General features: G+C 68.3%; 1 protein-coding gene across 1 annotated transcript in view; it reads right to left on the bottom strand.

Moving 5' to 3' along the window:
* The window catches only part of ARAP1 (ArfGAP with RhoGAP domain, ankyrin repeat and PH domain 1), a 46,036-nt gene that overhangs the window by 22,490 nt on the left and 10,803 nt on the right, over positions 1–12,743 (bottom strand). Inside the window, 2 exon segments of the mRNA XM_040530473.1 lie at positions 7,849–8,280; positions 8,282–8,543. Coding sequence (XP_040386407.1) covers positions 7,849–8,280; positions 8,282–8,543 — 694 coding nt within the window.

Here is a 12,743-nt window from a genome sequence, read left to right on the forward strand (position 1 = left end):
GTGCTGCCAAGCCGTGGGTGCCGCTGGAGATGTTCCCGGCCCTGCACTGGGGCCACCGTCCCCATCCACGAGCCCTGCACCCCCCCCCCTGCACTGCAGCCCCGAGTTGGGGCATCTGGGCAGGATCCAGCCCCTCGAGCACCAAATCCCAGCAGTTACACGGAGAAAGCTCAGCACCACCTGGGCTGCTCCCAGCACCCAGTGCGCCCTGGGGACAGCCACGCCGGGTCCCCAGGCTGCCCGCGGATGCTTTGGCTTCTGCCTCCACTGAGGGTGCTCGGGAGCTTTCCCGGAGCCTCGGAGAGCAAACTTCTCCCTCGGCTGCCTCGCTGCGGGTCAGGCTGACCTCATTTCTCAGCAGCCATTGCCATGGGAACCAGCCACAACCATCCATACATTAGGGGAGCGGGGGCCAGTCCTCCCGCAGCTCCCAGTGCCACCGGCACCACCAGCCAGGGGCTGGCACCGAGGGGTGCAGGGACCCAGGGGCAGGGAGGTGACAGCGGGTTTGTCACAGGGCCCCCAGCAAGAGGGGGCCACCTGCGTGGCCTCCAGGCCCCCCGTGGGCTGCGTCGTGAGCCCCGATGCCAGCAGCGAGCTGATGGCCCTGAGGTCCCCAAGCTGCCCAAGGTCCCCAAGCTGCCCCAAGGTCCCCAAGCCTCCCTGAGGTCCCCAGGCTGTCCCATTTCCTGTTGTTTCACAGCATGACAGGCAAGGACAACCATTGCCTCCTCACCAGGGACATCTCAGGAGGGCTCAGGAGGACGCTGTTCCTGTTGTCACCCGGTCCTGCGCACCCGGCCCCCTGGGGCTCGCGGGATGAGGCCAGCAGCGGGCAGCCACAGTGTCCTCACGGCACTGATAACGTTTCAGTTCCCCAAAACACCGAGAGGCGAAACTGCAAAAGCACCAGAGCTGCAAACACCCCAGGGCTCCTCAACCCTGAAAACTTCAGCAGCTCTTGCGGCCCCGCACGGGGAGCGGAGCGGGACCCCCAGCGCCTCCACAGGGTGCGTGCCGCCCCGTGCCAGCACAGGCAGGGGGCACAGCCCAGAGCGCTGCCCCCTCCTCAGCCATCGCTCCCTGTCCTCCTCCATCCCCTGAGGACGAGGAGGTGACCGTCCCCATGGGTGCCCCCCAGCACAGCCCCTCTGTTCGATCCTCTCGAGCCCCCCCAGCAGGACGCAGGCGTGCCGGGGGTGACGGTGGCACCCAGGAGGGCTGGGGTGACAGTGGCACCCAGCGGGTCTGGGGGTGACAGTGACACCCAGGAGGGCTGGGGGTGACCTGGGGACCTGGCAGGGCTCAGGGGGGACACAGCGGGGGGGGGACGGAGCTGGCTGGAGGGCAGCAGCAGCACGGAGGAAACTGCAGCGCGACGCTCGCTCTCGGCAGACCTGGAGCCCGCCAGGACCCCAAGGCTCAGCCCCCCCCCCAGGTCTGGCCCCTCGGTGACTTTTGCAAAAAGTCCCCCCCGTCTCCCTCCCACCCTCCCGGGGCTGTTTCCGTGGGGGGTCGGTCGGGGAGGGTGTGGGTACAGCCCCGCAGCGGCCGTGCCCTGTGGGAGGAAGTGCCGGGGACCACGGCGGCGCTGCCGGAAGAGGGGGAGCCGGGGCGAGCGGCTGCACCCCCAAAATGCCGGGCAGCGCAGCAGAGAGGGCCCCGGCGGGGCCTGGGGAGGCAGCAGGTCCCCCCCGCAGACCCATCCTGAGGACACCCCCATGTCCTTCTGGAGGGGCTGCCCCCTCCCAGAGCCGTGGCTGCTGGGGACGGACCCGTGCGCTGGTGTCGCTGGCTGATGGCGAGAGGCAGCAGCCTGGACGCAGCACCCAGATGTGGTGGGAACCCCCACCCCGAGGTGGGGAGGCATCACCCAGGCGTGGGCAAACAGCCCCCCCAGCACGGACAAGCATCACCCGGCCGAGTGCATGCATTGCCCCGACGTGGACAAGCAGCACCCCGATGTGGAAGAGCATCACCCCGCTGCTTTGGGTCCGGGCAGTGTCCCCACACCCCTTGGGACCTCTGTGCTCACACAGCACAGCGCAGAGCCCCAGCCGTGGGGCAGGGAAGGGCACAAGGGGCCGGGACCCAACGGTCTGAGCTGTGGGGCTCCCCACCAGCCAGCACCAGGTCCACGGCACCCTGCTCCCCAGCCACCCCGCTCAGCCGTCACCTCGGGGTCCCCATGCCCAAAACCCACACGAGCTGCAGCTGGGGCTGTCCCCAGCTCCCCCAGCCCCGCTGCCGTCGCCTCACCGGTGCTGAATGGACCCGGGGGGTGGGCAGGCACCCACCGACACCCGGCAGGGGGCCAAACCCTGCTGTGCACATCCTCTGTGGGTACCAAGCACCTGTGCATCCGCGCCCTACTGTGCGTATCGTCCACGGGAACCAAGTGTCACCATATCCATGCCCTACTGCGTATGTCCTCTGTAGGAAGCAGGCACCAGCGTGTCCATACCACCAGGAGCCAGGCGTGTACCTGCCAGAGCAGCCAAGCGTCGGTGCTGTTACACCACTCCCTGCAGCAGTCAGCAGCAGCACGTCGCAGCCGCCGGGTACCCGGACACCACAGGAACCCAGCACCTCCCTGTCCTCAGCTCACTGCGCACCTCTGCTGTAGGAACCAGCCCCACCACAGCCACTGCCTGCTGCGTACGTCCACTGCAGGAGCCGTGCACCGGGTTGCACCTGTGAGAAAAATCTCGACGCCCTCCTGTGCATATCCACGGCAGCAATCGGGCACCAGCACGTAAGGTGCACCCCCTGCAGCAGCAGGTAGCAGCACGGACACGTCCCACTCCACGTGCCCCCTGCGCAGACACCCTATGCACGCAGTCACTGCAGTAACCACGCAGCCGTGAAGTCTGCACAGATAATTTACACACGTGAAGACACGCACACTGCACGGGCAGCAGCGCACACAGAGCGCTGGTGACCCACGGCCGTCGGTGTCCCGGGGGACTGGGGGACAGCACGGGGCAGGAGCCGTCCCGATGCCCGTGCTGGCACAAAACAGCTCCTGCCACCCTTCCTGGAGCCGCCGGCACGCTCAGGCTCCAGGCCATGGTGAGGACGTGTCCCTGTCCATGTCCCCATCCCTGTCCCCATCGTCTCCAGCACAGGACACACCACCACCAGCTTGGCCCAGTGAGTCGGAGCCTGGCCAGGCCCAGCCGTCCCCACGCAGGACCCGCTCCCACGGCTCGGGGGTCCCCAGCGTGGCAGTGACCCTTAACGCCCTTCCACGACTCGCTCCTGAGGCTTTCGGAGCCTCACCAACACCCAACGCCTCCAAAACCCTGCAGCGAGGAGTTCCCCAGCGCCTCCAGCAACCTGAGCATCTCCTGGCGCCACCCGGGTGGCCCCGGAGGGGAAGGGACAGGCGGAGAGGGGAGCGTGGCACCGCGGGGACTTGTCCCCACCTCCCGGGGCGCAGAGGAAGGAAATGTCCACGCAAGGAAAGCAAAACAAAAAGCAGGAGGCGACGCTGCCACATGGCCCCGGGGGTGTCAGCACGCACCCAGGCTCCGACCACCTCAGTGGTGACGCACAAAAAGGGTCACGATGCACAAAAAGGGTCACGACTTGACGGCGTCCCCTGCCTGGCACCGGGGTCCTGCCCTGCAAACGGCTCCTCTCCGCCTGCCGGGGTGCACGAAGGCGCCGTGCCACGACTGTGCCGTGGCCAGCCCCGAGCCCCAGTGCCACCGCAGCACCCGGCGCACAGCACCCTCCCTCCCCCGCCCCCCTTCACCCCAGTCCCCAGGGCCGGAGGGGAACCGGGGGGCTCAGGAAAACGCAGGAACGGCGCAAAAGGAGGTGAAATTCCCACTTTTGGAGAAGAGGAAACTCGTTCCCCGTGCAAAATCCCCCGCCCTCCGCCACACTTGCCACGAAGGCTGCGCTTCGCCGCGCGCGGCGGTGGCACTGCCCCTACCTGCGCCGGCGGCGGGGGGGGGGGTCCCAACAGGGCCAAATCCGGCGCGGCGGGGCGAGGCGATGCCGGGGAGCGGAGCTGGGCGCCCGCTCGGCCGCCCCCCCGAGCACTTCCTGCTCGGCGCTCGCCGCGCACAAAAACTTCCTGAGCGACCCGAGGCGGCCGCGGCCGGCCCCAAACCCACAGTCCCGCGGGCCTCGCTTCTTCCCGGCGGGGAGAATGAGTCTGTGGGGGCTGCGGGGATGGGGAGCGGGGTGGGGACACGGGATGGGGACATGGGGATGGGGACATGGAATAGGGACATGGGATGGGGAGAGAGGATGGGGACACGGGATGGGGACATGGGATAGGGACATGGGATGGGGACACGGGATGGGGCACGGGATGGGGAGAGAGGATGGGGACATGGGATGGGGACATGGGATGGGGAGAGAGGATGGGGACACGGGATGGGGACACGGGATGGGGAGAGAGGATGGGGACATGGGATGGGGACATGGGATGGGGAGAGAGGATGGGGACACGGGATGGGGACACGGGATGGGGAGAGAGGATGGGGACATGGGATGGGGACATGGGATGGGGAGAGAGGATGGGGACACGGGATGGGGACATGGGATGGGGACATGGGGAACAAGGATGTGGAGTGGGGTTGGGGACATGTAATGGGGACACAGGGTGGGGAGAGAGGATGGGGAACGGGGAACAGGGTTGGGAAGTGGGGATGGGGACATGGGATGGGGACACAGGATGGGGACACGGGATGGGGAGAGAGGATGGGGAGAGAGGATGGGGAACAGGGAACAGGGATGGGGACACGGGATAGGGACATGGGATGGGGAGAGAGAATGGGGAATGGGGAACAAGGATGTGGAGTGGGGTTGGGGACATAGGATGGGGACACGGGATGGGGAGGGAGGATGGGGAACAGGGTACAGGGATGGGGAGCGGGGATGGGGACATGGCATGGGGAATGGGGAACAGGAATGGGGAGTGGGGATGGGGACACGGGATGGGGACATGGCACAAGGAGAGAGGATGGGGAAGGGGGAACAGGGATGGGGACACGAGATGGGGACACGGGATGGGGAGTGGGGACAGGGGGCTGGCTTTCAGGGGCCTTCTCAGCGCTCAGAGGTGCAGCGATGGAGAAGGTCCCCAGCCGTGGTGGCAGCTGAGGTCAGCTCCAGGACCCGCGGGACAGCCAGGGCCCCTGCTCCAGAGGTGTCCTGGAGCCCAAGCACCACGGCCGGGTGCCTGCCCACCCCGCAGATCGCAGCCCACCCGCACGCCTCGGGGCATCCTGCTGGCTTTGTGCCCTAAACCCCCCCGGGGCCACTGGGGGCCCTTCCCATCCCGGCCACATGGACACCCTGGTGCAGGGGGGGGGGCACGGTAGCCCCCCAGGCTTGCCACCTCCACAGCCAAAACCACAGGAAGCCCCGGTTCAGTTCTGAGCACGCGGGGACCCCCCCCAGCCCCCTCCCTGGCATTATTTCTGCAGCCCCCCCCCCCCCCCCCCCACGCAACTCTCCTGAGGACAGGGACAGGACGGGTGCTGTCACCTGAGGCTGGAGAAATGGGGCCACCCAGGGGGGCTTTGCCTGCCGGGGGGGGCTCACCAGCTTCAGGAGCACATTGGGCTGCTGGGGGGGGGGCCACACATGGCCTCCCCCAGCAGGGGACAGCAGGGGGACGGGGCAGCCCCCAGTCTTGGTCAGCATCTTGGCTGTGGCCAACATCACCCCCCCTGCAAGCGCCGTGCTCAGCACCCAGCCCCGTACCCACGTGCTGCCCTGCAGGATTTTGGGGTGCACAAGCTCTGGCTGTGCCCGGGGGGGGAGGAAATCATGCCTGGGGGGGGAGGGGGGGGGCAGCACACACATTTCCAGCCCGCTGCAGCAAAACCCGCTCAGCCTCAGCTCTGCAGCTGCACCGGGGCCGCTTTCGCTCGCGCCCGACGGCAGCGGGGAGGTGCTGGGGGGGGGGGAGAGGCACCGAGGGGGGGTTGGAGGGTGGGGGGGACGTCCTCACACCCGCCCCCCCCGATGGCTGCGCACGCTGCTGTCACCACACCGCAGCCGCTTTCATGTGACGGGGGCTGCGCCGCCGGCAGCTGCCTGCGGTCTGCAGGGCAGGATGAGCTCCTCGGCGCTCAGCGCCCGCACCGGGGCACGGGGTCCGTGCTGGGGGGGGGGGCGGGGGGGAGGTCCTCCCGCACCCCGAGAGCTGGGGGAGAGCAAACGCACGCCCAGGACAAGGTGGCCGAGGGGATGGGGTGACAGCAGTGGCGGGGTGCCCAGGGTGCCCCCGCGCCACCCCGTGCTCAGCACCACGTCCCCGCCGCCCGCCTGCATGTGCTGGGGGAACAGGAAAATCCCAGACGGGGCACTTTTGGCCCCAAACTGCCCAGCCAAAGGGGCTGCCGGGGCAGAAAACCAAAAAAACAACAACAACAACAAAAAAAAAAGACGACAAAACAGCAAAATACAACTTTCAGCCCCAAAACCAGCATCAACGAGAGAGCCGTGGGGCCCGGGGCGCACGGCGAGGTTTTGGCCCCCTCGGCACCCCCCAGGCACACGGCGCTGGCCCCGCACTCCCCGAGGGACTGGGACGGAGCTGGGGGTGTCCCAGCGGGTGTCCCCCCCCCCCCCCGGTGGGGACAGAGTGACACTAGAGGGCACCAGTGTCCGGGACGAGAGCGGCCACGGGGGTGCGGGGAGACCGGGGGGGTAAGATGGGGGTGGGGGGACCCCAGGGGGGTGGGAGGGTGGAGGGACCCCCAAGGGGGTGTGCTGGGGGTGTAGGAACCCAGGGGGGGCGTGCTGGGGGTATGGGGACCCCCCAGAGGGATGTACTGAAGTTGTGGGACCCCCAAAAGGGTGTTGGGTTGTAGGGACCACCAAGGGTGCGTGCTGGGGGTATGGGGACCCCCAGGGGGACGTATGGGAATTGTGGGACCCCCAGGGGGATGTGGGGGTGTAGGGGACCCCCAAGGGGGTGTGCGGCAGGTATGGGGATCCCAAGGGGATGTACGGGAGTTGTGGGATGCCCAGGGGGATGCAGGGGGTGTAGGGACCCCCAAGGAGGTGTGCTGGGGGTGTGGGGACCCCCAGGGGAAAGTATGGAATTTGTGGGACCCCCAGAGGGTTGTGCTGGGGGTATAGGGACCCCCCAGGGGGACATACTGGAGTTGTGAGACCTCCAGGGGGATGCGGGGGTGTAGGGACCCCCAAGGGGGTGTGCTGGGGGAATGGGGACCCCCATAGGGAAGTATGGGAATTGTGGGACCCCCAGGGGGATGCAGGGTTTAGGGAGCCCCAGGAGTGTGTGCTGGGGGTATGGGGATCCCCAGGGGGACATACTGGAATTGTGGGACCCCCGGGGGGGGTGTGCTGGGGGAATGAGGACTCCGATGGGGAAGTACTGGAGTTGTGGGACCCCCCAGGGGGGCTGAGGATGGAGGGAACCCCAGAGGGTTGTGCTGGGGTGTAGGACCCCCAGGGGGGTGTGCTGGGGGTATGGGGACCCCCAGGGGGACATACTGGAATTGTGGGACCCCCAGGGGGATGTGGGGGTGTAGGGACCCCCAAGGGGTTGTGCTGGGGGTATGGGGACCCCCAGGGGGATGTACTGGAGTTGTGGGACCCCCGGGGGTGAAGGTGGGAGGACCCCCAGAGGGTCGTGCTGGGGGCATGGGGACCCCCAGGGGGGTGTGCTGGGGCTATTGGGACCCCCAGGGGGACGTACTGGAGTTATGGGACCTCCAGGGGGATACGGGGGTGTAGGGGGCCCCCCAAGGGGATGCGATGGACCCTCCCCTCATGGAGACCCCACAGCTCAGGGCACCCCAGGCCCAGCCTCCCCCTGACACCCGCCGCTCCCCGCTCCCAGCCCCGTACCTGCTGGCCTCGTGCTGGGACCCGGCCCTGGGGGGCAGCGCGGGCGGGCGGCTGGGCGCCGGGGGGGCCTTGAGGGACTGGCTTTTGCATTCCACCTGGTGACGCTTGGCCGGCAGAGGCGGCAGCGGGGGTCTCGCCCGGCTCTCGGCTTTGGGGGCTGGCAGAGGGGGCAGCTCCGGGGCCGGGCTGCAGGGAGGGGGCGGCTCGGGGCCGCTGGCAGCCGGGGAGAACTTAACGGGGGGCCGGCAGCCCACCCTGGGCGGGATGGGGGGCGGCAGCAGGGCGACGCTCGCAGCCCCCTCGGGCTCCAGCAGCGGCGGGGACCGTGGGGGCTCCGTCGGCGCGGCGGTGCCAGCACCCTGGCGGAAGATGTGGCGCTTCATGGGCACCGGTTTCCTCGGGGGGGGGCTCGGGCAGGGCGGCCTCGGCGAAGGCTTTTTGGACGCCCAGCAGGATGCGCTTGCGGTGGCCGGGCAGCAGCACGCCGAGGCGGGTCAGCCCCTCGTCCGTCAGCGCCCGGCAGTCCCAGACGGTGCGCAGCTCGCTGCGCTCGAAGGCGTCGGCGTACTGCTCCAGGTGCAGGGCCGCCAGCCAGGCGGCCACCGGGAGCCACCCCCCCTCCTCCTCCATGGCGGGGGGCCCGCGGCGCTCAGCGCATCTCCTCCGCCCGGCGGGGCTCAGCACGGCGTCGGGACCTGGGGGAGGAAAGAGACGGGGTGAGCGCAGGTTCCCCGCGTCGAGCAGCCTGAGTTTTGGGGGGGGGGGGGGTCCCCTCGCCCCTCCAGCACCGCCCTCGTCCCCACCAATTGGGTGACCAAATGGGGCTGCGGGTGAGCTGGGAGTGGCACGGTGCCAGCCCAGGCACCTAAATGTAGGTGCCCCAGCGCTAATTAGAGCCACCCCCGGGGGCTCTAATTAGAGTCACCACGGGGGCTCACCGCGGAGAGCTGGGCACGGCGCGGCAGCGGGTGCTAGGGGTGCTGGGACCAGGCTGGTGGCACGGCCCGGTGCTGGAACCACGCTGCCCATGGGGTCCTCATGGCTGGGTCCCAGCAGAAGGAGCCTGCAGAAGCCATCCGGACACGGTGGTGACAGTGCCAAGGGTGGCATGGCCGGGGGGACACTGCAGGCTCTGGCTGGGGGAGCTGCTGGCTGCCCCCTCCCCGCCTGCTCTTGCCATCCTCTTGCTCCTCTGCGTCCCTGCCGCAGGACAGAGGACACCCAGCCAGGGATGGGCTAATCGATAGGGTGCGGGGGTGATGTATAAATAGCTCCTGAGCCGCTGCAAGGCGGGCAGGCAGCCCGCTGAGGAGCCCCAAAATGCTGGACGATGGTGTGGCCACGGCCCCTGGCACAGACCCAGCCGGTGCACAAGCCAGGACAGGGGGACGCGGGCAGACGGATGGGACCAGGGGGGTCGCATCTCCTCCAGAAACATTGGGCAAAACCTTTCCATGGAAACGTGGTGCCGAGAGGAGCCGAGGTCCCCGCTGCCCTGGCAGGGCGCTGGTGGCCGTGGCTGTCCCCAGCTTGTCACTGTGCCCGCAGAGCCCCCGGCGTTTTATCTCACAGCCCAGAGGCTCGTGTGCTTGGCTGCGGGTTGTAAATCTGCCGGTGTGGGGAGCGAGCTCGTGGTTTTAGGAGCGGGGCCAGCTCCCGGCTTCTGACTGCAAGCACTCAGCTCCCTGCCTGGCTGCTCGCAGCACTGGGTGGCGGCAGGGGGCCAGCCCCGTGTCACCCCCATGTCACCTCCCTGCTGCCCTGTGCCACCCCTGTGCCCTCCGCATGCCATCCCGTGCCATCCCCATGCCACCCCTGTGCCTCCCCATGCCGGGGGCGCTGCAGGCTGCCGGGCTGAGCCTCTCCAGCCACCCAGCTGCACGGAGCAGGGCCGTGGCCTGTGCCCAGGACCTGACACGAGCTTGCCCCCATGCCCGGGCCAGCCGACGGTTCCTCAGGGACTCAGCCCCCCCGGCACTGCAGTCCCAAGTCCTTCTCCTGCCCCGCTCCAGCCCTCGGCCCCTCTCCCACCTGCAGAGCCTGAAGCTGTCCCCAGCGGCGAAGAAGCCAGCAGTGCTGGATGTCACCAAGCACACAGGGCGGTGCTCGGGGTCACCGCCACCTCCCCGTGCCCCAGCCTCTTCCCCGCAGCTCATGGGGAAGCTGAGCACCCTGCAGCACTGCGCAGCACCCAGGACACGGGCGGGGAGGAGAAGCAGGGCTCACCCTCAGCCTCAGCACCCCAGTTCCTGGTGGCCCCGGGCGGGAGGCTGAGCTCCCGCACCCATGAACTCTGATCCCGGCCACGCAGCGGGCTGGGAGGCAGCGGGCGAGCAGCGTGATGGCCCCGCGGCCGTGCCGCTCGGCACACAGCTCGGCGCTCCGGGCCGGCCCCGGCTGCGTGCCAGCGAAGCGAGAGCTCCTCTTTTCCTGGGTGACCCGGATCTGCAAGCCCGGGACGCGCGGCTGTGCCGGGGGAATGCGCGGTGAGCTCGCCCCGCTGCCACCGAGGAGACCCAAAGAGTGCGGGGCAGCGGGACGTGGTGCTCAGCCTGCAGCACCGCAGGATGATGGGGGCCGGGCAGGCGAGGGGATGCCCCTGGCCGAGGGGTTTGTGCAGCTCAAACACCTCCGACGGGAGCTGCGGGGCCTGGGGCTGCCGGGAAGCTGCCGCTGCCCCTGTTCAGCCTCCTGCAGCAGCACCGGGGCTGGGACCCCCAGCACCATCCTGCACCCCGCGCCCGCAGCCCCCTGGCACCCCACCAGCAGCACCCACAGCACCTTTCAGAGCAGGCGCCGGCGGCTCCTTCCCGAGGAGGAGAGCAAAGCGGAGTGCTGAGCCCCGCCGTGCAGAGCCCCCTTATCTGCAGGAGCAGCGGTGACGGGAAATCCTGCCCCTGCCACCCCCCATCGGCACACCAGACGCGGCCACAGCACGTCAGGCACGGGGCCACACGTCCCCAGGCGCCACCAGCGGAGCAGCGCCGGCGTCCCCGATTCCCCCGCCGCCCTGACCCCGGCACACGTTTTATTTCGGGCTCGCTAGGAGCTCCTTCTGCCCTGCTCAACAAGAGCCAGAGGATTTCCTGCTGCTATAAATACGCTGATCGCGAAATCTGGCCCTCGGAGTCACATTTTTTCTGACTCATGCTCCTCCGACCCCCGTGGTTCCGGCAGCTCAGCTGCTGCTGCTCCTCCCCGACGTGGTGCTGTGCACAATGTGCATAAAGAGGCACATTTATGGGGTGCGGAGCGAGCAGTGGGCCCGGGCCAGACCCCCACAACCCCCCAGATATTTTTGGGGTGCACAACCGGCAATAAACCCCCCAGAAGCACAAACCCCGTCAGCCCCGCGGGGAGCTGCTCAGGGATGCGCACACAGCCGGGCACTTTCCCTCTCACGCCCCCGGCACTAAAAAAAAAAAAGCCACCTGGCTTTAAAAATAGGCGAGTGACGCCGCGCGGTGACACTGCTGTCACAGGACATCCGGCACTGCCTCTGCGCACGCGGGCTCGTCCCCCGGCTGCTCCCTGCCCCAGTCCGGGCCCTGCAGAGGAAAAGCAGAAGGAAACGCAGCGCTGCCGCCGTCCCGTCCCCTCTCTGCCACCTTTCGCAGCAAAAAAAAAAAAAAAAAAAAGCCCTGAAAATCCATTTTCTGGTCCTCGCCGGGCTCCTTGGGGCCACGAAAGCGCAGCCCCAAGCACAAAGCTCTGAGCCCCGCGGCACAGCGGGGGGGCACGGGGAGGACCCTGGATTCCAGGAGCATTTGGAGAGAAAAGCAAAGCCCTGGTGGCTCCCCTGGCTCAGGATGAGACCCCTGACCCAGCCCATCTGCAGCGCCCTGCTAGAGCACCTGGGGGGGGTGTAATACCGCGAAAAGGGGGGATCTGGGGAGCGCACACATGGGCAGAGCACCGTCAGGGCCACGGTTTGATATTTACAAGCAGCTCTCCTGGCACGGAGCAGCCTTGGGGGCAGACCCGCTCAGGACATCCCCTCCCTTGCCGTTCGGTTTGCTGCTGGCCCAGGGCTGGGACACGTCTGGACCCCGCACACCCCCCTCACCGTCCCGAGCCCTGTCCCCAGCAATGCCCGGGGTGGTGCAGGGACGGATCCTGGCTCCAGCAGGGCTGCAGGGCCGTGCCACACCGCTCTGAGCCTGCCCAGCGCAGCGATGCCATGCAGCTTGCTGCCTCGGGGGAGCACAAGGGGTTTGGAGAAGCTCCCCTGGTGCGTTTTGCAGTGCGCAATCCCAAAAGGGATAATGTCACCCCACACAGGGACGAGAAGGAGCCGCCAGGAGCGACGGGCACAGGGCTGGGAGCACCTGGAGCTGGGGGGCGAGGCGGTGCTGGGGGCAGCCCTGCAGGACGGAGGGCATTGCAGCGGGGCCATCACACCGAGGTGGCACCACGGCACCACCCCATCAGCTCCCCGAGGGACCTGCGGGCCCTGCCCCTTGGGCTGGAGTCGCCTTCGCTCTTTAGCACTTCGCCCCGGCACGTGTCAGCCGCGTAAATCATTCATCAGCCCCTTGCCGGCTCTCCTCCTTGGGCCATTAATCATTTAACCTCCACCCGAAAGGAGACGAGGAAATTCCAGAAAGAGGAGAGCCGCTGGAAACAACACAGGCTGCTGCAACCTGAGGAGCGGCGCCCAGCTCCCAGCTCGCTCCCCGCACCCCCCCGTCCCCTTTTTGGGGACACGGTTTCTGGTGGCACGGCCCCAGAAGATGCACGGAGCAGCTCCGACCTCCAGGGCTGGGCGAGGAGGGAGCCCCCCGCTCCCAGCACCCAAATCCAAATCCCCCCTGTGCTTCCCGGCCGCATTCCTCCCGCGATTAGGCAGCGCCTCTCGGGTTTTGTAAGGGACTTAGCGGCTGGGGGAGCCTCGT

Source organism: Cygnus olor, chromosome 1 (assembly GCF_009769625.2).
Source record: "Cygnus olor isolate bCygOlo1 chromosome 1, bCygOlo1.pri.v2, whole genome shotgun sequence".
Taxonomy (NCBI): domain Eukaryota; kingdom Metazoa; phylum Chordata; class Aves; order Anseriformes; family Anatidae; genus Cygnus; species Cygnus olor.